Raw genomic sequence first — 27,961 nt, 5'->3', positions numbered from 1 at the left:
AATAGGACAATAACAACAATAATAATAAACTTTATGGAGTCAGTGTTGGGTTTCCATGTCCTGCCTGTTGATGATCAAATTCTGGGCTCAATAATGCAGCTAAAAACATAGTTAAGGCATAGAGGTGAGAATCTCCTTTGTTGTTTTGAGTGGGATTTTTTCTGTAACAATCTACATTCCATCTTCATATCCCTGACTGGTTATGTGTGGTTTGCTTCTCGTAGATCAGTGTGCACCCTTTGTTAGCTCTATGTAAAGCAGCTGGCAGCTCACCCTTGGTGCTGTCCCTAGACACACAGATCCCGGTAATGCATCTAGGCAGATAGATTGAGCTGGGAATGAGAGAGACTTAGAAAAAGTGGTACATGTGAGTAGCAAAGAGCGGAGAAACACATCTGTTTTGCAAATTCACTATATTTTAAATACTCATTGAGGCAGATCCTCTGCTGGCATAAATCAGCATAGCTGCACTGAAATCAAACGAGCTAAGGATCTGGCCCCTGGTTCTTGGAAATTCAAAAGAGAGCAGTGAACCATCCACTGATAAAATCATATTGATGCCGAATAAATGGACCTCAGGTCTGATCCAGAGTCTGGCAATTGCTGTGATTGCTCTGTTACCAGGCTAATTTAAAATAGAATTTCCTCTTAGTTTCTCTGAATTGCCAGAGATCTGAATGACCTGTGTGGAGCAGAGTGAGAGGCTTTTATTTCAGACTTCAGTGCCAGCATCACATTCAAACAGCTGTCCTGAAATGGGGTATTTGTGTAAGGAATAGTAAGAAAGGGCAGACAGTTCATTAGCTTATAACATACCATGGTTGGATATATCTCACTGATCTGGGTAAAGCCTGCTTCATTTCAGATGCTGCTTTTTTATGGCAGGATGGGATATGAAATAGGAATTCGGAAACTGGGTTTCCATTTGTATATCGGTATCCAGGTGGCTGTTGTAGCTCACAGCTGTGCTGGTGTCCCAGCTCCGGGAGCGCACACTATAAGCTTAGGTTACGCGTGTATTTTTCAAGGTAGAATTACAGCAGGATTTCCACACTGATCCTCTAGACCTTTATCCTACACGCGTTTTGATTGGCTTTGGCCTGGGTCCAGCAGAGCACCTCTGCAGGTGCTTAACTCTAAGCACTTGCTTAGTCCCAGCGACTTCAGTGGGACAACTCAGGTGTTTAAGTTAAGCGGGTACTTAAGTGTCTTGCTGGGCTGAGGCCTGCAGGTATTATGCAGAGGTGGCAAATGCCTGCGGGTTTTCACGCTCTTTTAAAATAGGGGTGGAAGAATAACATGGAGATTGTAGTCCCTGGTCTGAAATTCACCCCTTATATCCCACTTAAGTTTGAGGATGTTAGTGAGACCTGAGTAATGCATAGACTTTGTGCTACTCCTCTACACAGGGGTAATTTCATCCTGGATGACGCTCTTGCAACAATTCGTGGCCAGACTCTGCGGCCAACAGATGGCAGCAAAACAAGGACTAGAACTAGAACTCAAGACGTGTGGCTTGAAATACGTAAGCCTCTGCCCAGTGAACAAAGGGGCAGCCGTCGTCATAGTAAACTGATACATGCCAACCATCCAATAGAGGTGAGGTTGCCAGTTTTGGCTGGGTGTATTCCTGGAGGTTTCATCACATGACATAGGTTTAATTAAAGATTAATCGTCGATTCCCGGAGACGCCAGGGCAATCTTGGAGGGTTGGCATAGAGGGGCGCAACACACATACACACAGATCAGTTAATTTACACATGGTCTTTGGAGAAATTAAAGAGCTTAACACACAAACATCTATTTAATTAATAGGTGCCAAGGAGACTAGAGAACACAAGGTGCTACCATAAAGGTTCACTGTAAATTGTGCCATGGAGAAAGATGAGTGAAAATGCTCACAAAGTGACCCAGTCAAGACAAAAGGTACAGATGAGTTCCTTGTCTTTGTTACTAACGCCGTGCTAGGTTCCGAAAGCCAAAAATGTCTGGAAAGAAAAGCTGGTCAGGGATTTTGTTTTTGACAAAATGATTTTTCATCAGAAAATGCTAATTCGTCAAAACTGAAACTTATTGGGTCAGTTTAGATGAACATTTGGTCGGGAAGGTTTTTTCAGGGCCAGGCTGGAGACCAACCCACTGCTCCCATGATAACCAGCAGCTTGGTAAGCCACCTCAGATGGGGATACTCAGCTTCAAGTGACTGGTTTGAAGGAGGCAGAGCGAGGATTTGAACCTGGATCTCCTACACCCCCGTTGAGTGCCCTAAGGGCTGGGCTATGAAGTCAGTGTAGGACTGGCTCTGTCCAATGAATGTTAATTATTTATACCAGGTGGAACACCCAGGACTGGCGCCAGCTTTTCTGTCGCCCCAGGCGGTGCCCAGGATGGAAGAGGACAGGAGAGGGGTGGTTCCGGGAGAAGCTGCCGCCGAAATGCCGCCGAAGACCGGGGCGGCCGAAGATCCGGCCGCCGAAATGCCGCCGAAGACCGGGGCGGCCGAAGATCCTGCCGTCGAAATGCCGCCGAAGACCGGGGCGGCCGAAGATCCGGCCGCCGAAATGCCGCCGAAAACCGGGGCGGCCGAAGATCCGGCCGCCGAAATGCCGCCGAAGACCGGGGCGGCCGAAGATCCTGCCGCCGAAATGCTGCCAAAGGACCTGAAATGCCGCCCCCCCCAAATCCTAGGCAACCACCTAGGTCGCCTAGTGGTTGCGCCGGCCCTGGGAACGCCTCCAACAGGAGAGATTCTGTAGCACAAGGTTTTGCACTTGGGTCTCCCACATTGCAGTCGCCATTCTGGGGTAGAGCTCCCTGGTGTCTTCTTTTTGTTTGTGGAGCAAAAACAAATGTCAAACCCCAGTTTTTTGCGGAAGAGAATTCTTGTTTTCCAGCCAGCCCTACGTGAAAGTGTCCTTTCCTTTTCTTTGTCCGCGCTCTTTCTTTACTTTGTGTCTCCGAGGCACCGGTCTAGTGAGCACCTGTGCCGGTGAGTAACTTGAAGTACATGAGTAATCCTAGTGAGTTCAATGGGAGGACTCGCATGTGTAAAATTATTCATGTGCACGTGTGTGTGCCAGATCAGTGCCTCCATTTGCACTCCCGTGCTTGAAGTTCGGCATGTGCGTAAGCATCTTGCTGGCTGAGGGCTTTAGGTGCTCATGCAATGCACATCAAAGTTTTGATTTAGTTGGGGATTGGTCCTGCTTTGAGCAGGGGGTTGGGCTAGATGACCTCCTGCAGTCCGTTCCAACCCTGATATTCTATGATGGTCAGTGAGAGCCTATCCCTTGACTTGAATGGGCACTGGGTCACCTGGAGACTGAGCCCAGAGTTGGGGGTCAGGAGGACGTTGGCTCTTATTCTGACTCTGCTACTGACTTGCTATTTGGCCTTGGGCAAGTCCCTGCACGTCTCTGCCTCAGTTTCCCCATCTGTGACATCAATAGGGATAATAATACTTGCCCACTCACTTCCCAGGGATGTTGAGAGGATGAATTAGTTAATGTCTGTCCTGTGCTCTAGGCCTGGGAATAGCAGTATACATTCTATGCATTACTTGTTTCACTGTGTTCTGTGAACTGTCCAGGTCAGTGAAAAACCTCTGGGAGCAGAACATTGCCCTGACAGTAATTGCATTTTCTCCTTGTGAGGCGGGGGTGGGCGGGGGGGAATCAGCAAATAATGAAGACTTTCTATGGGGGTTGATGTTTAACCGCCACTTTGCTTACACAGCGGCTTCTGTGCTGAAATGGATCATATTAAAATAAAGCAGCTACGTTTCTCCCTGGGAATTAGGCAGGTCCAGAAAGGCTAGTGCATGGGGTGGGGGGAAAGGTTGCATTGTCCTTCATCCTTGGAAGGGAAGCCTTTAAATGTACCTGAATGGGGGGAGGGGAGGGATATTGAGAGGGAAATGGGGGCTGTGCTTTGTCTTAGAAAGGCTGTATTTTGTAGCTGTTGGCAATTCTGGGTTAGGCAGTGTCTCGCGTACCTAGACCGACCCAGTTAAGCACCAGCGAATGCTGTGCGCCCCCTCCTCCCCCAGATGGCATGTGTGTATTTGGGGAGGGGCTGAGCATTAGCCACGAGTGGGGATCCCACGGGAGCAGGGCTCCTGAGGAAGCCGTGGGAGAGACGTTGGCTCAGGGCCTTGGCTGGGGATACTGGTCTGGTCTCGTATGTGCATAGACTTGCCCTCTGCTTCTGTTCTTCCCCTGATCCCCTCCCAACGTGGGGGAAAATCCATGGGGGTGGGGGTGGGGAGGGGGGTTGTACTGTTTCCAGCAGGATTTGATCCTTTCCATGGTCTCCTCTAAGGCCACAAAGGGGGACAGGGTGTCAGCACTGGGATGAGAATGCAGAAGATCCTGTTAGATCCGCGTTCTCAGCCCACTAGACAGCTTCACCCCAGGGGTAAAAGTCTCCCCAGTGCAACAGGCCAGCACCAACCTATGTGCCACTTACCTCCACCTCTTCAGCAACTCGGTTCATTGGTCCCGTGTGGGCCCTCTGCCTGGGGGTGAAGTTCATTCTCCATGTCCCGGGCAATCATTTCCAGCCGCATGCCTAAGCCACAAGGACTACGCAGACGTCAGCTTTGAACTTTCAACCCGATTTGGAGCTATGCAAGAGCAGAAAAAGCATCTGAATGAATCTCAACACTTGGAAACACGGGGGCGCTGCCCTCGCCCTGTGCGCGGGTTCCATTTCCAGCCGCTTCGGGTTGGTGGAGGCTGCGTGGGGTTGAAGTGCCCTGCCTCTGCCTTGCTTTGTCATAGCATCTGAGGAGTAGCCTGGAGTGATAGCAGCTGCTCCAGGGTCTCACTATGATCCTAGATATGCTGAGGCAGCTGCTACCTGAGGTGGAGGTGGATCCTCGCCTACTCTCAGCCCTGCTTGGTAGCTCAGCTGCAGCTATCTTGGTACTGAAATGGATGAGGCAGAGATGGATGCAGAAGAAGATAGAAGAGGCGAGGAGAAGGAGAGATCTGGGTTTGGGGCAAATGGAAAAGGCTGTTCAGCAATTTAAACAGCAGGTAACTTTCCCCAAGTAGGGATTCAAGTCAGTCTTGAGATATGGGTGTAAACCAGTGGTTCTGAACCTTTACTGCAGCCTGCACCCCTCTGATTCTCAAAATATGTTCCCGCACCTCTTATCAAAAATCAAAATAGGTTCTCACACCCCTTAAACCGAAAAAATATGTTCTCGCACCTCTTAAACCTAGATATATTTTGGTTTGTATACTACAGTAATCATTAAAAATGTATAATGTTAATAAATGCATAGGTTTGATGACCCAAAGTAGTTGTACTTGCGTGCCTGTGCTTAATTTGTGTTTTCGATGATGTACCGTCTAAAAAAAATCTGGCCTGTCTCGCACCCCCAGAAAGGGCATCTCGCACCCGCAAGGGGTGCGTGCACCCCAGGTTAAGAACCACTGGTCTAAATTGTCCCTAAACTCCTTCTATAGATCAGTATCCCTCCTCTCCAAATGCCCAGAAAAATCCACTCCGTGAGTGATTAATTATAATTCTTTAATTATGATTTATTATTTGTATGACTATAGTGCCTAGTAGACCCAGGCATGGCCCAGCACCCCCTTGTGCTCGGCGCTGTGCAAACAGAGAACAAAAAAGTCCCTGCCCCAAAGAAATGACAATCAAAGCAGAGAAGATAGAGCTGGGGTAGCAGTGAGGAGATCTGAATTCAATCCCCTGATTTCCCACAGACTCTCCATGCGACTTTGGGTAAATCTCATGAGCTTCAGTTCCCATCTGTAAAATATCAGAGGGGTAGCCGTGTTAGTCTGGTTCTGTAGAAGCAGCAAAGAATCCTGTGGCACCTTATAGACTAACAGACGTTTTGCAGCATGAGCTTTCGTGGGTGAATACCCACTTCTTCGGATGCAAGGTGCATCTGTAAAATGGGAGTAATGAAACTTCCTTTCTGCCACCCTTTGTCTGTCTTGTCTATTAACAGTAGAAGCTCTTTGGGCTACTCAATGTCACTCAGTGTTTGTACAGCACCTAACACAATGGGGCTCTGATTAGAGCCGGTCGGGAATTTTTCAGCAAAATGCTTTTCCATCCACAAATGCCCATTTGTCAAAACCAAAAGGTTTCACGGGAAAGGATCTGTTTCAGGGAATTTCCCACTTCCAAAAATTTTGGGGGAAAATGTTTTGAAATTGTTGAAATGTCCTGTTCCGACATTTTCTAAACCAAAGGTTCTGTTTTTCGGGTCAAACCCCATTTTCACTGCAAAATTTAAGTTAATTTATAGTACAAAAAATAAAGAAATTAAGTCAAAAGGTCAAAATGAAATATTTTGATTGACCGGAACAGAAATTCTTTTTGGATCATCGGTTTGTGACAATTTTTGCAATTTCAACTTTTTGTCCTAACTCAAGATGGGAATTTTTTTTTGCAAATCTTGCACATTTTCCTAGGCTGGGGAAATTGTTTCTGGCCCAATTCTAACCCTTTTCTCCATAGAGAAACAGTAATAAGTTACCTCCCTGAGCTATTTCTCTGTATTTATTTCACCACTCCAGCAACATTATCAAATATAACTTATCTGGAGAGTAAATAGACCTGGCTTGTAGTTGCAGGTCGAGAAATATGTATTTGTGTTTTATTTAAAATCCAGTTAATAAAAACACAACAAAAGTGGGCAGGGCTGCAAAACTGAGGGCTCACCCTGGCTCCGCTGAATTGTCCTGTTGGCCCCAACTGGACTACTTGTACTTGCAACGGTTGGGCCTTGGAATATTTAAACCAGTTGTAGCTGGCCCCGTGCCTGTAGACACTTAACAGCTTATCCCTGCTTAGATGGGCTTAGGACCATTGCTATATGGAAGAGAGGCCATTGGGTGGCTGGAGCATCCCCCTCTCATCCTCTTCATAATGACCATAAGGCTTCTTCCCCTTGCAGAACCCAGGGATACAGACCAGTCACATCCTCTCCCTGTCGCTTGTGCAGCTGACTGAGAAACTGAAGGAAGGTTCCCTCTCTCCAGAGAGCGTCCTCTACGCATACATGGACAAGGTGAGCAGCACGGGTAAAGAATTAAGTGTGATTTGCTTGACTTTTCTCTTGTGTTCTCTGCCTGAAGTCATCCTCGTTGCCCTGCAGCATCCTGGACCTCAGAAGCTGCTCAGACATCACCAGTGATCAGCGTAGGGAGAGACAGATAGAAAAATACTCACCCAGCTGTACGCTTTGAGATTCCCATGTGGGGGGATGACTCCATGTAAATCCAAGAGACCATTATTTACTCGTTTATGGACCACAAAGGATCCAGGGCTGTCGAGGAACATTTTAAGGGAGATTCCATAATAGTCCATTGAAAGAGAACAGAAGACTGATGGTCTGTCACCCCGACCCAGGGAATAAAACAGTGCCATGCCTGAGCCTGCTTCAGGCCCGTTTTCTCAGGGCTTCAACTTTATTTCTTCCACATAACATGAATCCAACACATCAACCATCCCTTCCACCCTAAGCCAAGGTCTTCTACAGGGAGCCATTGAAACCTTGCAGCTCCCACTCTACTGGTTGCTGGCCTGGGTCACACCCAGCTCCAGAGCCTGCTGCAGGAGCCAACCTGCTTCCTGTAGCTCTCCAAACACTTGTATTTAAAGGGGAACAGGCCGGTCCAAAAAAAGAACCAGGCCACCCTCTTACTCACCCCCCCATTTCCTGGGCCTGGAGTGTAGCTGTGGCACATCACACTTCTCTCCTCCTTACCAGGCAGGGGAGCAGGGCAGAGGACAATTCCAGAGTTCTTCACCCTCCTTTCTCCCTTCCCAAGCCTGGCACTGCACAGGGGAGGATCAGAAAACAGACTGAAGAATTTGTCACACTGCCTTGATTGCCTGCAGGGGCTGAGTCCATAGCTCGTGCACTAAACCTTACTGTGGTTGAAGTAACCCCAGCTACACACGGAGCTGAGTTAACCTGGAGGATTTCCTGTCCCTCCTCCAAGTTAACTCAGCTCCCTGGATGATTCCCTGTTCTGTTCATTCCCTCTGGGGCACCTGGCATTGGCCACTGTCGGTAGACAGGATACTGGGCTAGATGGACCTTTGGTCTGACCCAGTAGGGCTGTTCTTATATTCTAGCACTTTTTGGCCTGAGGGCCACATCAGGTTTCGTAAATTGCATGGAGGGCCAGTTGGGGAGGGGGTCGTGGCCCGGCCCCTAACTTCTATCTGCCCCACCCAGGACTCCTGCCCCATCCAACCCCCCTGTCCCCTGACTGCCCCCGGACCCGTGCTGCCCCATCCAACCCCTCCTCTCATTCCTGGAATATCAATAATTAGGTTTCTTGTTGATTGGCGAGTTCCTCTTTGCGCAGCCTGTTGAAGGTACAAGGCGCTGTGGAAATGCCGTGTATCTAATTTTGCGATTATTCCTTGACGCCCCTTAACGTTCCCTGTCTTTCCGCGGAAAGGCCTTGGAGGTGACGCGGGAGGTGAACTGCCTGAGACATTTTATTCCGGAGTGTGAGGAGCAGCTACGGGCAGTGCGAAGGCGGAAGGAGAAAGGGTTATTGTATGGCGTTCCCGTCAGCATCAAGGATCACATTGGCTACAAGGTGTGTCCTTTGCCATTCATTAAATAGCCCATCCCAAGATGGAGGGGGCAATACCTTAGAGCTTACGTGGGCCGTTGAGTGACTCAGTAGGTGCAGAGGGCAAGGCATGGGCTCCGTTCACCTCTCACATCGCTGAAGGGATCTCCTCTGAGGTCAGTGGAGTCCCGCTCATAGGCATAGTTTGACTGCTATATTCGGAGGGGCAAGGGGCTTAATACTATTAATAATAGGTGTAGGTCTGTAATGGTGCAGGACTCACCCCTGCGGCGCCTCCTGCTGGTCGGTGGGAATTAGCTCTTTTCCAGCTGGACGCCCTCTGCAGGCCGGTGTCCTGCTTGTAGCTGATCCCATGTTCCTCCCTTTACCCTGGGGCTGCCCCCTGGCAATACCCCCACCAGTATCTATGGGTCTCCCCCCTCTGGGAAATCTCCCCAACCCTCTAATCCCCACCTTGTCTCAGTCTGGGCTACTGCCAGTCATCACCTAGCCTCTGCTTCCTGGGGCAGACCGCAGTGTAAAAGCCACTCATCACAGGCAAGGGGGTTCAGACCTGCTGCCTTCCTCTGCCTCCCAGGACCTCTGTGGGGCCTTGGACCGGGCCCTGCAGCCTGGGGAGTTGCCAGCCTGGGGAGTTGCCAGCCTGGAGCTCCCCTGCTCCTCTGGCCTTTCCCCAGCCCTGCGTCACTCCCAGTGCCCTTCCTGCAGGCAGCCAGGCCCTGCTCTCTCCCAGCCTGGAAAGAGACTTCTCCTGGGCCGTGGGCTCGCAGCCTTTTTATACAGGCCAGCTGGGGCCTGATTGGGGCGTGGCCCAGCTGCGGCTGCTCTGCCAATCAGCCCTGCTTTTCCCCTGCCCCAGCCCTCTGCCAGGGCTGCTTTAAGCTCTTCCGGGCAGGAGCAGGGGACCTCCCCGCTACACAGTCTGACTTCTGGACTTACTGATTGTTAGTGGTACTTAAATTACAGCGCACTGGAAATCACAAATACCGCTCAATCGCCCTGGATTTTCTTTTGTTTTAACGTAATTATTTGCCACGTTTACCGGCGACCAATTGAAAATCAACATTAGCAGAAAACCAAATACTTGACTAACCAGAAGCGAGCACTGTCCGGTAACTGCGAATCGCATCTCCCTGGCTGTAGAGCTACGTAGACACGCAATGCGCGCAAACCCGTTGCTACACCCTGTCCCTTTGCCCCTCTGCCGAAGCACGTTCCGCTCCCGTTGACCCTTCCCTGTCACTCACCAGGGCTTGACACACTCAGTGCTGTACGCTGCACAGGTGCTTGGGACACTGCTCAGATCTTGTGTTCACTTGCTACCATGTTACCAATGCTGATTAGAACGTGAGCCCTATGCCCTGGTGCCACCTTTCTGGGGTGGCTGGTAAAACTGAAATCGTCCCAAGCTGGAGCTCTTCTTAGGGTTGCCAACTTTGTAATATTTAAAAACCAGACACTCCAGCAGGAACCTCTCCTGCCACATCCCCCTGAGGATCTGCCCCTGCCCTGCTTCTTCCCCAAGGCCCTGCCCCGTTCACTCCTCCTTCCCCCTCCCCCTGTCGCTCACTGCTCTCCTCCACCTCTGCTGCCTGGGTCGGGAGGGACCTGCCTGTGGAGCCGGGGCTGGGAGCTGCAGCCATCCGGCGCAGGTAGGGGCTGGCGCAGGTGATGACTCGGCACCTTCCCCGCCCGCAGTAACTGGACTTTGGGTGTCCGGTCAGTAGATTTGGGAGCTGCGGTAAGTGCCCCAGCCCGGTGAAAGTGAGTGGGGGTGGGGGAGAGCGAGTGATGGAGGGAGGGGAGATGGAGCGAGCGGGGGACAGGGTCTCGGGGTAGGGGTGTCATGGGCAGATTACATTACGGGTAACAGGGGTCGTGATATAAAAAATTGGGGGACCACTGCAATGTTTCCGGCTGACTGGAAAGGTAAGAGTTTGAAATGTGTCAACCCTGTTTGTGTTTCTCCGCCCCTCAGGGCCATCTCTCCACCTGCGGCTTTGTACAGCTCCTCAGCAAACTGGGGCAAGAGGACAGCGTGATGGTCAAGGTCTTGAAGAGACAGGGGGCCATTCCGTTTGTACTAACCAATGTCCCACAGTCCTTATTCAAGTAATGTATTATTACAAATATTACCTGGCAGGCATGCTTCTCTCCAAACTCAATAAGATAAAAGCCCGTGTCTAAATTAATCCTGGGAGTTCACTGATGGGCTCTGCTGCGCTCCTTGAGCTTTTCCCTAATCAATTCACGTTCCATCAGCTATATATTGTCTCTAGAGACAAAGCAAAACTACATCTGCTCTCTGTCTAAAGTGGCTTCTGTCTGGGATTAAGGGAAGCAGCAAGAAAGAAAACAGAAATAGGTCTCTGGGAGAGAGAGCACTGTGTGAGTGTCTCCTGCAGTACAATCTGCAGCCGCTCTGAGAATAAAATGTCTCCACACACAAGGCCTAGAGGTCCAGATCTTTAAGGTACTCAGGTGCCTATCTGCCTCTTTAAGCATCTAACTTCACCATTTATGTGCTTCTGACATTTTCAAAGCCACTGCTCCACTGCCACCTAACTTCGCAGGTACCTACATTTCTGCTCTTCAGCATTTTCAAAGGCACCAAAGCCGGGATGCCGCCCCACAGCTAACGAGCTGCTCAGAGCCCTTCCTCAAGCCGAAGCCCCAGGGGAAACACTGGGTGAGTGTGCGAGAGGTATTGAGTGTGAGCAGGAGACGGCGTTTTGGCTGCCGGAGCATGGGCTACCTAAGCACCTGTGACCTGGCTCAAGCGCCTAACTCCAGGAGAGGGTTCGCAGCTGAGGATCCTGAGCAGAGGGAAGCATCTATCTCTGGACTGTCAGCCGGGTGCACCAGGTAGCCACTTGGGCACCTGTGATGGACATGTCAATTTCCTGCAATATCTATAGGAGATCGGACTGTATCGGGGTTGTGTATCGTTGTGGGACGGGCATTGTATGTGATTCCGTGTGGGAGGAGCACCACAGCTCCTCCAGGGACTAAGAACGGTGGCGGGGTGATTAAGCGATAATGCCTCTGGAGAGGTCCCACCACTTGGAGAGGATCACCTAGACTGGTTCATAGTGGTTTCTTCAGATACCAGACAAAGAAAGGACTTCTGGATAAATAGCCTGAGTTTAAACTGCCTCAGCACCTGCTTTCTGATCCAGCCAACGGACAGGGCCTTCTGTCCAAGGAGACCCCAGTCCTTCCTGGGAAGGATGTTTGGCCTATTGAGGCCCTGTAAGACTGATAGGTGACCTCAGATGAGCTGTTAACATGCACATAGGAGCTTTTATGTGTTTTCTCCGTAGTGCTTTTACCTTAAGAATAAATGGGCTTGCTTAGAAAGAGCTGCGTGGGAACTTCTAACCGTCGGCAGTTACGCTGTTCGTAAGCCTTTGAAGAGGCAGCAAAGCGCAGCTGGTGGCCAGTTTAAGCAGTCTGGCTTGTTGGGGCTATCCCGGTGTGGGCAGGGAACGTCGCCCGACTCTAGAACTTCTAACAGAGATGAGGTTACCTCCGTTCCTACCCATTTGTCTGGAGGGAAATTCCCTGCAGTTGCTTCTATTATTTATTCCAACTGCACATCCTGGGGAAAAAAAAAAACCCCAGATAGGAGAGAGAGAGAGACACTCGGGTCTCTGCCCAAGAGAGGAGGTGGCTGGGGAGCCGGTAGTCTTGAGTGGGTGCCCTGGGTGGACCACAGAGGAGGGACACACCCGCAGTTGTCCTGAATTGGGACAGTGGCTACACGCCTCTTCTCTTCTCCCCCGCCCCTTGGCTTTTCACGCCTGGCTGGGCTTGGCTGGCTGGCTTCTGAAAATCCCATCCTCAGGCACCTGGCTCTGCTTAGACCCTTCTTGGAGCTGCAGATTCCCTGGGGCAGTAGACCACCTGGGGGTTAGGCATTGCAACACAGAGCCCAGCAATGCCTAAGCACCTTTAAAGATCTGGGCCCAAGTGACTTCAGATTTTCAGTGACAGTCCAGTGGTTGGGGTGCTGGGCCGGGGCTTGGGAATCCTGGGGCCAATTCCTTGCTGTGTCCTAGACCTTGGGCAAGTCAGAGAGTCCAGCTGGGCCTCAGATTTGCCCTCCGGCATTGCGAGGATGCATACATCAAAGACTCTGATGGGGGCCAGATCATTATGTTGGGCAGAAAGAAAAATGTCCAGCAAACTTCCAGGTTACTCCTCCCTCCTGGTGAGGATGTGAAGTAGAGACGTGACTGTCCCCTCAGTGTCCGACCCTCTCCTTTCCTCTCTCCAGCTACGACTGCAGCAACTCGATCTTCGGCCAGACGGTGAATCCGCTGAACCACAAGAAAAGCCCCGGCGGCTCCTCCGGAGGGGAGGGGGCGCTGATCGCCGGAGGAGGGTCCGTCCTGGGCTTTGGGACAGATATAGGTGGGAGCATCCGCCTGCCGTCCAGCTTCTGCGGGCTGTGCGGGCTCAAGCCGACGGGCAACAGGCTGAGGTAGGTGCTGAGACCTGCCCCCAGCCTGCCGAAGGGCTCCACTCCGTGGTAGGACACCTGCAAGTGACGGTGGCTTTACTGATTCAGATAGAGCCCCTCTCCGTTTCAAGGCGTATGCGGTACTGAAATCACATTAGTGACTTACGGGGGGGCCAAAAAGGCAATGGCTATCTGGTCACCCCAAAAAAGTATTGCTCCTTTAGATCACAGGCCTGGTGCTTTCAGTACCAAATGGCGGGGTGTCCCCAAGACCTCTTCCACTCGGTCCCCCAAGAATTCAGTCCAACTTCCGTCTCATTGCCTAGGTTCCTTTATTTGGCAGACAGCAATGCTACGCTGAGTTGATCAGATTCAAGCGTAAGGGGTGGGTCTAGGGCAGGGTTTCTCAAACTGGGGTCACCGCTTGTGTAGGGAAAGCCCCTGGTGGGCCGGGCCAATTTGTTTACCTGCCCTGTTCACAGGTCTGGCCGATCACGGTTCCCACTGCCTGCGGTTCACTGCTCCAGGCCAGTGGGAGCTGCTGGAAGCGGCATGACCTACCCTGTTCGCAGGTCTGGCTGATCATGGCTCCCACTGGCCACAGTTTGCTGCTCCAGGCCAATGGGGGCTGCTGGAAGTGGCACAGGCCGAGAGACATACTGGCCGCCTTTTCCAGCAGCTCCCATTGGCCTGGAGCAGCGAATCGCAGCCAGTGGGAGCTGCAATCGGCCGGACCAGTGGACAGGGCAGGTAAACAAACTGGCCCGGCCCGCCAGAGGCTTTTCCTGCACAAGTAACACCCCCTTGTTTGAGAAACACTGGTTGAGGGCATGTTGGATAGTGGATGAGGTCCCAGGGGGGCGGTTAGGGGCAGGGGTCCCAGGAGGGGGGTGGTCGGGGGACACGGAGCAGGGGGTTTGGCTGGGGATTCCGAGGGGGGAAGTCAGGAGGCGGGAAGTGGGTGGGGGCTGGGGCCAGGCTGTTTGGGGAGGCTCGGCCGTCCCTACCCGGCCCTCCGTACAGTTTCGGAACCCCGATGTGGCCCTCGGGCCAAAACGTTTGCCAACCCCTGGTGTAGACACTGCATTGCTTATGTCGACTGTTACTAGATTTCAGGAGCCTTCCCACAATGCCCCACACTGACAGTACAAACATTACAAGCGCCCCGGTGAGGATGCGCACTGTCAGCAAAAGGAGCAAAGTATAGACACATGAGCAATGTAATTACTGCGACAGCTGTGTGCCAAACTGTTAGGTTGCCTTAATTTTCTAGGGCAGATACGTCCTCACTCTTTATCTCTTCTTCAGATCCAAGCTTATTTTATCTATTGTTACCTTGTCCATTGTAAATGGGTCCCTTGCTGTTTGCCTTTATTTTAGCTAGCACAGAGACATTATGTCTCCAGCCTGCTGATCCCTTTACCTCCCAAATCCTGTCTCCCAAGAAATGAAATTATTCATGTCAAGCCAGGCCTGCACCAAACACCCAGAATTCAAACCTCACTGACAGTTTTGAAGCAGCCAGATTTTGCTACATTCTTATCTGGGGAGAGATACAATTTATAGAATCATAGAATATCAGGGTTGGAAGGGACCTCAGGAGGTCATCTAGTCCAACCCTCTGCTCAAAGCAGGACCAGTCCCCAACTAATTGATGGGTTTCTCAGGATGTATCTTTCTGTGGTAATAATAATAATAATAATTAATAATAATAACAACAGAGCTTCTCTAGCTCAAAAATAAGTTGTAGGCTTGATGCAGGAATTGCAGGGCGAGGTTCTCTGTCTTGTGCTCTGCAGGAATTCAGATTACATGACCCTAAAGCTTGAAATCTATGAAATTCTGAATCATCTTGTGTGAACCCTCCCTTTTAGCAACGTGACGTGTTGTTGTATTTCTTCCTTTCGCAGTCTCTCTGGAATTAGCGGCCCTATTGATGGGATCCTATCAGGTACATGAATTTTAAGTAACTTCCTCTTAAATCTTGTGATGAACAAGAACATTAGGAATGAATCTTGATTAAACAGACGACATCCTACTTCCAGGGCAGGGCTCTCAGCTGGAGAGTGCAATGTGGTGGATGATTGTTTAAGTGGAATTTCCAACAAGAAGAAATGTTCAGAAGCTGTAAGTTCTTCCTAGAACTGAGTGAATTGGGGTTGGTGGGTTTGGGTTGGTTGGCTTTTGTTTATTCTGGGTGGGGGAGCGCATTATTTATTTATTTATTTAGACTCATAGACTTTAAGGTCAGAAGGGACCACTATGATCATCTAGTCTGACCTGCACATTGCAGGCCACAGAACCTCACCCACCCGCTCCTGTATCAAATCTGTGTCTGAGCCATTGAAGTCCTTAAATCATGGTTTAAAGACTTCAAGGTGCAGAGAATCTTCTAGCAAGTGACCTGTGCCCCACGCTGCAGAGGAAGGCAACCCCCCCCCCCCAGGGCTTCTGCCAATCTGCCCTGGAGGAAAATTCCTTCCCGACCCCAAATATGGCAATCAGCTAAACCTTGAGCATTTGGTTCAGCGCTGAAACACCTGGGGAAAAATAGTTTTTTGGGTCAACCTGAAACTGCACAGACAATCCAGGAAGTTTTTGGAAAATGTAGGGGACAATTTCCTGGTGCAAGTGCTGGAGAAACCAACTAGGGGCAGAGCTCTTCTTGACCTGCTGCTCACAAACAGAGAAGAGTTAGTAGGGGAAGCAAAAGTAGATGGGAACCTGGGAGGCAGTGACCATGAGATGGTCGAGTTCAGGATCCTGACGCAAGTGTAAGCAGAGTCAGGATGAGATCTACCCTGACATCTGGTGGTACATTATGAGGAGTGGGCAAAGGAATTTTAGGAATGTGCATTTGCATTGGTAAACCCACTCCACTTAGCATAACACACAGCAGCCTGGGATGGTTATTTTCACACTGTGGAATCCCCAATTTCTTTGTTATTGGGGCAGGAAGGAGAAAAAAGTGCTGTTACCTTAATTATGTGAATGAGGAACTATGAGACTGCTCTATGACAGAAATGACTCAACCTACATTAAATAGTACTTGCTAGACAAGGGACATGGATTCCAAAACCCAGTGAAGGGAGAGAGGCTGGGGACTGGTGTGTGTACCTGATGGTATGGGCCCCTTTTGAGGGCCTGGAACACCAATTGCACATCCTCCTCTCTCCACTGTTAAAGAGCAGAGCTAATTTTGAATCCTTTAGGAGTCTATCTGGAGGCTGCTGACCTGAATTCACGTTGGGCCAAGGTGGCACTGGGGCTCCCCTACTACAAGTTGAAACCACTAAGAGCTGAAATCACTAAAAGAGCTAAGCTTACTGAGCTGAGATCACTGAGTGGGGAAGCCTGAAGATTGATCGCTAAGCAGCTGGCAGAGCGGAGCAGTCTGCAGCACGTTGGCGCAGCCTGTGGAACAGTGAGCAGTGTGGAGCGGTTCGCGGGGACGGCTGATGTGGTCCACGGGTTGACTGGAGGAGCGGCACAGCTGATGGAGTGGAGCCAGTTGTGGTGAAGACTACAGCAGAACTCCACGGAGAAGCGGGGCAGTTGGCCCTGGCCCACGTAAGGTGTCCCTTAACACCCTGCGTGTGCCCCCCCCATTTCTACCCAGGCTGGGGGGATAAAACTCTGCAAATAAACTTTTGAACTCTGGGGTGGCACTGACCAGAGACAGAGACTCTTGGGTTGTTGGACTTTGGGGTGATTGGACTTAAGACCCTAAGGGGGAAAGGACAGTGCCAAATGTACTTGGGGGTGGGTTTTTTGCTTATGGTTTGTGTATAGTCCTGTTTGTGGTGTCTCTCCAACGTGATGCCGCATTGGTTCCCTCCTTTATTAAAAGGATTTTGCTACACTCGGACTCTGTGCTTGCGAATGGGGAAGTATTGCCTCCTAGAGGCGTCCGGGGGGGTGGTATGTAATTGTCCCAGGTCACTGGGTGGGGGCTCGAGCCGGTTTTGCATTGCGTTATTGAAACGGAACCCCTGGGTACTGAACCCGGCCCTTGTTGCTGCCAACTCAGAGGGGCAGAAGGGTTACACAAGGAAGAAAGGAGAGCAGCAGAATACAGACCCAGAACTTCAGAAAAGCAGACTTTGACTCCCTCAGGGAGCTGATGGGCAGGATCCCCTGGGAAAATAACATGAGGGGGAAAGGAGTCCAGGAGAGCTGGCTGTATTTTAAAGAATCCTTATTGAGGTTGCAGGAAAAAAACATCCCGATGTGTAGGAAGAATAGTAAATATGGCAGGCGACCAGCTTGGCTTAACAGTGAAATACTTGCTGATCTTAAACGCAAAAAAGAAGCTTACAAGAAGTGGAAGATTGGACAAATAACCAGGGAGGAGTATAAAAGTATTGCTCAGGCATGCAGGAGTGAAATCAGGAAGGCCAAATCACACTTGGAGTTGCAGCTAGCCGGAGATGTTAGGAGTAACAAGAAGGGTTTCTCCAGGTATGTTAGCAACAAGAAGAAAGTCAAGGAAAGTGTGGGCCCCTTACTGAATGAGGGAGGCAACCTAGTGACAGAGGATGTGGAAAAAGCTAATGTACTCAATGATTTTTTTGCCTCTGTCTTCACAAACAAGGTCAGCTCCCAGACTGCTGCACTGGGCAGCACAGCATGGGGTGAAGGTGACCAGCCCTCTGTGGAGAAAGAAGTGGTTCGGGACTATTTAGAAAAACTGGACGAGCACAAGTCCATGGGGCTGGATGCGCTGCATCCGAGGGTGCTAAAGGAGTTGGCGGATGTGATTGCAGAGCCATTGGCCATTATCTTTGAAAACTCATGGCACATGGGGGAGGTCCCGGATGACTGGAAGAAGGCTAATGTAGTGCCCATCTTTAAAAAAGGGAAGAAGGAGGATCCGGGGAACTACAGGCCAGTCAGCCTCACCTCAGTCCCTGGAAAAATCATGGAGCAGGTCCTCAAGGAATCAATTCTGAAGCACTTAGAGGAGAGAAAAGTGATCAGGAACAGTCAACATGGATTCACCAAGGGCAAGTCGTGCCCGACTAACCTAATTGCCTTCTATGAGGAGATAACTGGGTCTGTGGATGAGGGGAAAGCAGTGGATGTGTTATTCCTTGACTTTAGCAAAGCTTTTGATACGGTCTCCCGCAGTATTCTTGCCAGAAAGTTAAAGAAGTATGGGCTGGACGATTGAACTATAAGTTGGATAGAAAGCTGGCTAGATCGTCGGGCTCAACGGGTAGTGATCAATGGCTCCATGTCTAGTTGGCAGCCGGTTTCAAGTGGAGTGCCCCAAGGGTCGGTCCTGGGGGCGGTTTTGTTCAATATCTTCATTAATGATCTGGAGGATGGCGTGGACTGCATTCTCAGCAAGTTTGCAGATGACACTAAACTTGGAGGAGTGGTAGATACGCTGGAGGGTAGGGATAGGATACAGAGGGACCTAGACAAATTAGAGGACTGGGCCAAAAGAAACCTGATGAGGTTCAACAAGGACAAGTGCAGAGTCCTGCACTTAGGACGGAAGAATCCCATGCACTGTTACAGACTAGGGACCGAATGGCTAGAAAGCAGTTCTGCAGAAAAGGACCTAGGGGTTACAGTGAACGAGAAGCTGGATATGAGTCAACAGTGTGCCCTTGTTGCCAAGAAGGCTAATGGCATTTTGGGCTGTATAAGTAGGGGCATTGCTAGCAGATCGAAGGATGTGATCATTCCCCTCTATTCGACATTGGTGAGGCCTCATCTGGAGTACTGTGTCCAGTTTTGGGCCCCACACTACAAGAAGGATGTGAAAAAATTGAAAAGAGTCCAGCGGAGGGCAACAAAAATGATTAGGGGCCTGGAGCACATGACTTATGAGGAGAGGCTGAAGGAACTGGGATTGTTTAGTCTACAGAAGAGAAGAATGAGGGGGGATTTGATAGCTGCTTTCAACTACCTGAAAGGGGGTTCCAAAGAGGATGGATCTAGACTGTTCTCAGTGGTAGCAGATGACAGGACAAGGAGTAATGGTCTCAAGTTGCAGTGGGGGAGGTTTAGGTTGGATATTAGGAAAAACTTTTTCACTCAGAGTGGTGAAACACTGGAATGGGTTACCTAGGGAGGTGATGGATTCTCCTTGGGGGGAGGGATAGCTCAGTGGTTTGAGTATTGACCTGCTAAACCCAGGGTTATGAGTTCATTCCTTGAGGGGGCCATTTGGGGATTAGTCCTGCTTTGAGCAGAGTTGGGCTAGATGATCTTCTGAGGTCATATCAACCCTGATATTCTATGAAAGGATAGTTTTTCTCACCTAAGAACCAGAAAGAAAAAAACCATTGCAGGTCAAATGAAATGCTTCTTTTCTCTGTGTTTTTTTACACTTTGTTTTGTTTAATTTAAATCAAGCTAAATTTTGAAACAAAACATCAAAACATTTTTCTTCTGAAAGAGTCAAAATGAAACATTTAGACTTTTTTGGAAACTTGTTTCCTCATTTTTTTTCCCCAGATAAAACAATGTGTTGAATGGGACCCAAATTCGGGACCAGTTTCGGTTGACCCAAAACTGCATTTTTTGGCAAATAAACTACGTGCTGAAAAAATGCCACCCAACTTTAGAACTCCCAGCAGAGATGAGCTTGCCTCAATTCCTACCCATTTGGCTGGAGAGAGACTCACTGCTGTTGTTGCTATTTATTATTTGGATTGAAATAGCCCTAAGGGGCACGTCTACACAGCCTCCAAGCCTAGGTTGACAGACTCAGGGTGAAGTTGCACTTTGAAGTTGCATCTTGGTCTGGAGCCCACCTCCCTCATAGAATCATAGAATCTCAGGGTTGGAAGGGACCTCAGGAGGTCATCTAGTCCAACCCCCTGCTTAAAGCAGGACTAACACCAACTAAGTCATCCCAGTCAGGGCTTTGTCAAGCCAGGGCCTTAAAAACCTCTAGGTGTGGAGATTCCACCACCTCCCTAGGTAACCCATTCCAGTGCTTCACCACCCTCCTAGTGAAATAGTGTTTCCTAATATCCAACCTAGATCTCCCCCACTGCAACGTGAGACCATTGCTTCTTGTTCTGTCTTATACATATATGTTTTAGTCTCACAGCAAATAAGCTAATAACTTACTTAATTGGTTAATAACATAGTAAAAGCATCCTGACTGGTTAACAACTTAGATTGCAGCACGTGATATTAAAACACTGTGTGATTTCATTATTAATCAAGGAGCTGCATTAAAGAGTCACTTGTGGGCGTGGCTCTTGAGCCCCTAGCTGAGTATCACTGATCTAGTATATCCTGGGTCGGTGCAGGATTGTTCCATCCAGAGTTCAGTCTCTAGGTGAAAATCATTTTTTGCCACCTCAAGTCCCATTGGTTAAATTAGACACACCTTCTTCCACATTGATTCCAGTTACAGGAGCAGTAGGACCAATGGCGAGGGACGTGGACAGCCTGGCTCTGTGCATGAGAGCGCTCCTGTGTGACGACATGTTCTGCCTGGACCCCACCGTGCCACCCCTGCCCTTCAACGAGGAGGTAGGTCATTGGAAAGCGAAGTAGCCCTGGTTTCCTCAAGCTGCTGCTGATAGGATCTTCTCAGAGACCCGGTTCTTGAGGGTCCGTTGGAGGCAGGCAGTTGTTCCTATCATGCAGCCCGGAGCAAGCTTTAAATTCCCATCTCTGTGTTGCGCTGTGCATTGAAACGGGCGCTCACTGTCCAGCCCGAGTCCCCTCCTGAACAAAGCTTTCGAGGGAGAGGGACAAAGAACATTGGGGGTGATGGGAAAGATGCCCCAAAGGGCTTCCCTTTCCGGTGCACAAAGGCAAAAGCCGCCGGCAGAGTTGGCCTGCAGCATTCGCTCCTGGCTGTACATAATGGCTGCACTTTCCCGCTTTACATGTCCCCTCCTTGGGAGGAAGGGGGTTGGGCTGGAAGGAGGAAGCAGGAAAGTGGAAGTGGAGAAGGGGGGGGGGAAGGAATGAAAAGGAGACCTCGCTAAGAAACCCAGCTGAATGGACAGGAGTGCTGCCAGCTCTTGGGACTGCATCGTGACGAATGCGATTTCATGAAAAATTCCAGCCGTCCCCCGATTTATTGAGAGCACTCCCACACCACCCTGCCGCCCAGGTGCGACACTGGAGACCGGGAGTTCTCGTCCTGGCTCTTCCAGTGACCTATTCATCTTTCCAGCCCCCTTGTAACCTTTATTATTAAGCAAGCCTGCAAACAGCTCCCTTAGGGGCGGTAAAAGCCATTCGCCCATTTCACAGGTGAGATAACTGAGCACTTGCACAAGGGAACCATGGGTATGTCTCCACTGCAACATAAGTCAGCGTTTGAGCCTGGGCTCAAGCCTACCCACCCCCCTTTGTGTCTACATTGCTATTGCACTAACCCAGGGCTTGCACCCAAGGTCCCAGAACCCTGCCGGGCTGGTGGGTCCGAGCTCGAGTTAAGCTAGGATCCAGGGTCCCAGTCCTATTGCTTTGCAGTGTGGACACAGCCCCGCTTGACTCCCAGGATTCAGCCAGAAGTATCCCACGATTCCCTGGGACAGCTTCCTTAGTCCTCTCTATCCCAGCAACCTGCCACCCACTCCACTCCACTCCCACCCTTTGCAAACAGCAGCAGCTCAGATCAGCATTAATCCATTCTCATCTGATGGCTGATCTGTCAGCACACTGGCAGAGAGCCCCCGGGTTTGCCGCCCGATCAAGCCTTTTGCAAAGCGAGCTGCTTCCAACTTCCTGTAACGTTTCCCCCTCAGTGCAGCGTGGTCCTAGGGTTACAGCTAGGAGGTGACACCAAGCACTCGGGGAGGGACCCCCCCAGATCGCACGCACACTGCCCAGGTGTCTGTCCCCCCGGAGGGCAAAGCCTGCGTTCCCCACTCCTCATTTACGCCTCCAGCTGGGCTGGAAGGGTCTGTGCTGTGCAGCTCGATGGGGTGGGCCCAGACCCGGTGGGGGTGAAAATACAGGCTCAGGGCTCGCTCACGCTGGTGCTTCTGTGGGCCAAGCTCACACCAGGGCTCCTTGTTTTCACTATAGACCCTCATCAGCTGCCTCCCATCCTCCCCTATTGCAAGGACTCGCTGCAACCCCCACCTCCCCCAGCATGGCAGGGGCTCTGTGTGCCCCCCCCGTTCCCCTCCTCCCCCCCCCACCCGGGGCTCTGTGTGTCTCCCCCGTTCCCCTCCTCCCCCACCCACCAGGGGCTCTGTGTGCCCCCCCGTTCCCCTCCTCCCCCCCCACCCGGGGCTCTGTGTGTCTCCCGTTCCCCTCCTCCCCACCCCGCCTGGGGCTCTGTGTGCCCCCCCCGTTCCCCTCCTCCCCCTCCGCCCGGGGCTCTGTGTGCCCCCTGTTCCCCTCCTCCCCCCCCCGCCCAGGGCTCTGTGTGCCCCCCGTTCCCCTCTTCCCCCCCGCCAGCTCTGTGTGCCCCCCGTTCCCCTCCTCCCCCCCCCCCGCCAGGAGCTCTGTGTGCCCCCCCGCTCCTTTAAGAACAGGGCCCAGTGGACTGAGAGCGCATTTGAGATGGAGGCGTGGGGGGGGTGGTTGGCCTTCTCAAAGGGGCAACGTTAGTATTCTTAGGGGCTGGATGCCTGGGGGTTGCTACTCAGCGACAGACCATTTCACCTGGCCGTCACCAGTCTGAATCCTGGCTGGCCTGGCTCGGGAGAGGTTAAAAATTAGCTGTTCCCATCAAATGAGCTGAGTTTGGTGAGACCAGTATCAGCAGCTAGGTCACAGACTAAGGGAAACGGAGGAATACACAGATTCCCTGGCACAGGGCAAACTGGGGGCAGAAGCTTGGCATAGATTGCAAGCTCTTCCGGGCAAAGATTGTCTGTTCTGTGTTTGTACAATGAGAGAACTCCTCTACTGAGAGCTTGTGCGGCCAGGGCTAAAATGTCCTTACACTGCACGTTTGCAAGAGATGTTCCCCACACACACTGGGAATGGGCTGGGGGAATTTTCAATCAAAAGCAACCCCCAGAATATGATTAAGGGTCTTTTTAAAATCTCAGGATTTGGAGCGAATCTCGTGATTTTGGGGAGTCTGACTCCTGATGGGTTTTTTTTTTTACATTTGGGGTTGGCAAAACCATTTCCCCAAACCCTTTTGAGGGCCACCCAAGTCTGGGAAAGGTCTGATCTATGTTCTAATCCCAATACACGCCCAGCTTGAACTGTTTTAAAAGAAGGCTCCCTTCACTTCAGGTGTACTCCAGCTCTGCCCCTCTTCAGATCGGGTACTATGACACAGACGGCTATTTCCTGCTACCTCCCTGCATGAGACGGGCTGTGCACGAAACCAAGGAGATTCTCCAGAAAGCTGGACACACAGTGAGCTCGGCCACTCCAACCTCTTGTTCTGAGCCTCTCCCTTTGACCTGGCCCATAAAAGTGAAATTGCTCTCCAGATGATGATCGTGTTTCTATAGCACAAGGAACCATCCAGCAGTGGCTGGTGGAGTTGAGGACGGAGGGGGGAGCAGGAGAAATGACTTAGGTAGCTGGAGCAGGTCTCGGACCCAGCCGCTGGAGGGCAAAAGATCACTCATTCATATACACCAGTGGTCCCCAAGCTTTTCAGGGTCATGCCCCCCGTTACCCCTGTCTGCACCCCACCCACCCAGGGCCTGGAGCGGGGCCGCGGCTCTGAGGGAGTGGGACGCAGACAGGAGTAACGGAGCTGAATCTGGGGGCTGGGATGGGGCCAGAGTCTTAGGTGCAGGGTCGGCAGCCAAGGATCGGGATGGGAGCAGAGCTGGGTGGCACTTCCTCCCCCCCCGCATGGGGGATGGCCCAGGCCCCAGCTGTGCCCCCCCATGAACATTCAACCGTGCCCCCCAAGGGAGGTTTAGGGACCTCTGATACACACCCACGCACAGAGCCAGTATGCTGCAGAACTGCCATAGCAGAGGGAACCCCCTAGTGGAGCAGCAGCGCAGGGCAAATACTCTTGCTGCAGGATAACGAAAGGGGCCGGGCGTGGGGAACCGGTCACCCCTCTGTGGCATGTTCGTCTGGTTTTAGCAGAAGGATTGAGAGGACACAGGTTCAGCACAGACGGGCCTGTATGGGCCCAAGCGCTCTTGTTTATTACTGGATCCCAGGTTTAGCAGCACCACTAGGGGTGTCCATCAACGAGCCAGCAAACGCCCAAGCTCTTCCGACAGGAGGCACGGCACCTGTCTTGCTCCAGGGAGACACTTCTCCCCAGAACAAGGGAGGTAGGGCATAGAGGGCCGTGCCCTTTGATTAGTGCTACAGGGGGACCGTGTTCTCTTGGGCACCCACCTCCTGGCAGGTGTCAGTCCTGCGGGGCCGTTCTAAAGGAGTTCTGCTGACTCGCCGTCGGCATTGGGGTTCATCACTAGGGCTACGTTTTAGTCACAGGTATTTTTAGTGAAAGTCACGGACACGTCACGGGCAGTAAACAAAAATTCACAGCCCATGACCTGTCCACGACTTGTACTATATACCCCTCACTAAATCTTGGGCCCGGGGATGCTGCCGGTGCTCGTGGGGGGCCAGCCTGGGGTGCTGCAGGTGCTCAGGTAGGGGCAGCTTGGGGGTGCAACAGATGTTTGTGGGGGGGCAGCTTGGGGGGTGCCATGGGTGCTCAGGGGGGGAGCAGCCCAGGTCCTCCACTGATGCTGAGGGGGGCAGCCCACGGCCCGGGACTCGCACTGGTGCTGGGGTGGGGGGATTGGCGGCCCCCTGGAAATGGCAACGTGTCCCTCCCTCAGCTCCTAGCTCCATGTGCTGTCCCTGCCCCAAGTGCCAGTTCCACAGCTCCCATTGGCCGGGAACCACGGCCAATGGGAGCTGCGGGGGCGGTGCCTGTGGGCAGAGGCAGCATGTGGAGCTAGGTGCTGAGGGAGGGACACGTCGCTGCTTCCGGGAAGCCCCCCAAGGTAAGCGCCGCCCAGAGCCCTCACCCCCTCCTGCACCTAGCTGCGGCCGGTGCAGCTGGCCCCAGGGGCTGCCCGAGCTGCTCAGGTAGCCCCCTGGCCAGCCATCCTGGCTGCTGCAGAAGTCACAGAAAGTCACAGAATCCTTGACTTCCGTGACAAACTCGCAGCTTTACTCATCAACTCTGCCCAGGACGGAATGGAAGTAGGAATGGCTCTGGGAGGAGAGAGGATCTAAGGTCTGGGCTGAGCAGTCCCGAGGGAGGAGCAGCCACACCTGCACAGAAGGCTTGAGCTGGAATCTGTTATATTATTAGATTCTAGGCAAATACAGCCATACTCCAGGAAGGGGGTGAGCTCTGAACCGGTACAGAGCGTGTCTTGGAGTTGGCTGCAAAAGCCACCGGCTCCTATGTTTATTCCCAAGCACGGCGCTTATTCCTGGGAGAATCCCCATTGAAACGAGTGGAGAAGCCACAGCAGAGAGCGTTAAGCCTGGGGATGTGTGTTGGCAGGATCCAGACCCTGAGCTATTAGTTACGTTCCAGGGAGCCTGGCTGCTGGTCGAATAACCTTTTGCTCTCATGTAGCTGGTGCCCTTTGCTCCTCCTCGGCCTGACTACGTCATGAATGAGCTTTTTGTGAAAGGCCTTTTTGCTGATGGAGGCTCCACTTTACTGGGCATGTTGTAAGTATGAACCCTCCGCCCTTCTGGTGGGAGTTAAACTGTCCCTGGTGAGCAAAACGGGCAGGACGGCTGCTGGTGTGTGACAGCCCATTAGCACAACCAGCAGGTCCGCGTCAGGGCAGCAGGGCGTCTCCATGCGGGGAAGGGGGGGGGGGTAGGAGGATGGGTTGGTCGAGTGGAAAGAGGTGGAACACGGGTCTGAGACTAGAGAATAAGTGACCTAGCCTAGCCTAGCCTGGCTCACAGCCATTCAAAGCAGTCATTGCCCATAATGGATGGCAGATGACGTGCTGCTTCTAAGAGAGAAGCCCCGGGGGCAGGAGGGGTTCTTTCCAATAAACGAGTGACTGGACTGAAAATTTACAGTGCAGGCTGGTAATGTCTGCAAGTGGGCGGGTAAAACTGGCCCCGGTGAGGTGATCAGAGTCAATATGCATCGATGGATAAATGCCAGACAGCACCTGGCACGCAAAGCAACTGCCTGCCACGGAGACGCCACTATTTATAGGCCATTAAACCAAGACAAGCCACTCCCTGCCCCACAGCGCCTCCCTGAGTCAATCGAGTACAGCCTAAGGGCCAGCAGCTCTCTGCAGAAGTTGTGGACGCCACAAGTGGTTTGGCACACGTGGTACTGAAGCTTTAGGCCCAAGTTACACCACTTTCCAAACCTGCTCCGGTGAGTGACAGGGAGTGTATCTGGGCCAACAGATGTGGCTACCCAGAGTTAGGCACCTAAATCCAGTCAGGCCTCCAGACTTACCGTGATGCGAATCTGGAGAATAAGGGCCAGAACTGGCGCTCGGTGGCTTATGCCAACTCACGCTAGAGGCCAAAACTCTGCAGTGCAATTCCAGAGTGACTCCAAGGAAGGCAACAGAGCTCCCCAGGAATCACACCTTCTGGATCTGCTCTTCCACTCGTTTCCAGGAGCGTCACCCCAGGGTGACTCCACTGATTTCAGCAGAGTTACTCCCAACCTCCGGCGGTGGAAGCTAGAGTAGAATCAGGCCTGTGGGCATTCTGCAGTGCAGTTTGCACCCATGCGTCGGCTGCAGCCTGCATCCCTAGCTGCGGGGGATGAATGCCGTGTTTTATAGCACAGGGAGTTTGTTTCCGGGCATTGAGACAACAAAATTCTGGTTAGGAGTCAGCCAGTTGTTAGGTGTAAAGCAGCTGGCTTGTGCCCACCCTCTCCCTCTGTTCCCTCCCAGTGCAGGGGACCCTGTGGATCCAGGCTTGAAACCCCAGGTGAATTGCTACAGGATTCCAACGCTGGTGAAGAAAATGCTGGCTCTTACCGTTCGACCTCTGGTGAGTCCCATCTTCTTATCTCAACGCTGGCTTGCGCCCCGATGGCCCCAGCTCACATTCCGGGGGGGGGTGTCCATGGGAAGCTGGTGGAGTTTGTAGCGCAATGACTGACGTGAGGCCTGTTAAGATGAAGGAAAGTGCTGCTACTTTTCAAACTCTCTTCAGCTCACTTCCCTAGTTTTTTCCCAGGCCCCAGTTAGGTTTGCCGACGGCTATTGCTGGAAATTTGGAGAGGATGCAGGAAAGAGCCACAGAATGATCCCAGGGCTGGAGAAAATGCACTACGCCAGAGGTCCTCAACCGTTTTCTTTCTGAGCCCTCCCCGCCCATGCTATAAAAACTCCATGGCCCACCTCTGCCACAACAACTGGGTTTATGCTTATACAAGCCAGGGCTGGCATTAGGGGGTAGCAAGCAGGGCATTGCCTGGGGCCCCACGCCACAGGGGCCCCACAAAGCTAAGTTGCTCGGGCTTTGGCTTCAGCCCCCAGTGGTGGGACTCAGGGCCCCAGGCTTCAGCCCCCAGTGGTGGGACTCAGGGCCCCAGGCTTCAGCCTCATGTGGTGGGGCTTCAGCTTTGTACCCTGGGCTCCAGTGAGTCTAAGGGAGGGATAGCTCAGTGGTTTGAGCACTGGCCTGCTAAACCCAGCGTTGTGAGTTCAATCCTTGAGGGGGCCACATAGGGAGCTGGGGCAAAATCAGTACTTGGTCCTGCTAGTGAAGGCAGGGGGCTGGACTAGATGACCTTTCAAGGTCCCTTCCAGTTCTAGGAGATCTCCATTAATTTATTTATACAAACAAAAACCAATGGCCCGGCTTGGCAGACCCCCTGAAGCCCCTTTTGAGGCCCCCCAGGGGGCCCCTGACCCCTGGTTGAGAACCACTGCCCTACAGTGAGAGACTTAAGGGGCTGTGTTCAGGTTATTAAAAAGCAGATTGAGAGGTGACTGAATTATGGGTGTATAAGTACCTTCACCCGGGGGGGGGACCAGGTACTAAAGAGCTCTTT

The 27,961-nt window shown here is 51.8% G+C and overlaps 1 protein-coding gene across 1 annotated transcript in view; it reads left to right on the top strand.

Moving 5' to 3' along the window:
• The first annotated feature begins 4,702 nt into the window (after positions 1 to 4,702).
• Positions 4,703 to 27,961, top strand: part of LOC123375983 (vitamin D3 hydroxylase-associated protein-like) — a 29,724-nt gene continuing 6,465 nt past the window's right edge. Inside the window, exons 1-10 of the mRNA XM_045027517.1 lie at positions 4,703 to 5,039; positions 6,938 to 7,051; positions 8,457 to 8,600; positions 10,576 to 10,709; positions 12,877 to 13,083; positions 14,973 to 15,013; positions 20,441 to 20,565; positions 23,251 to 23,376; positions 25,541 to 25,638; positions 26,853 to 26,952. Of these exons, the coding sequence (XP_044883452.1) occupies positions 4,830 to 5,039; positions 6,938 to 7,051; positions 8,457 to 8,600; positions 10,576 to 10,709; positions 12,877 to 13,083; positions 14,973 to 15,013; positions 20,441 to 20,565; positions 23,251 to 23,376; positions 25,541 to 25,638; positions 26,853 to 26,952 (1,299 nt within the window). The 5' untranslated portion in view covers positions 4,703 to 4,829. The remainder of the gene's footprint in view (positions 5,040 to 6,937; positions 7,052 to 8,456; positions 8,601 to 10,575; positions 10,710 to 12,876; positions 13,084 to 14,972; positions 15,014 to 20,440; positions 20,566 to 23,250; positions 23,377 to 25,540; positions 25,639 to 26,852; positions 26,953 to 27,961) is intronic.

The sequence above is a fragment of the Mauremys mutica genome, chromosome 8 (genome assembly GCF_020497125.1).
Source record: "Mauremys mutica isolate MM-2020 ecotype Southern chromosome 8, ASM2049712v1, whole genome shotgun sequence".
NCBI lineage: Eukaryota > Metazoa > Chordata > Testudines > Geoemydidae > Mauremys > Mauremys mutica.
Note: the sequence above shows the minus strand (reverse complement) of the source record. Positions and strands in the feature narration are given on the sequence as shown.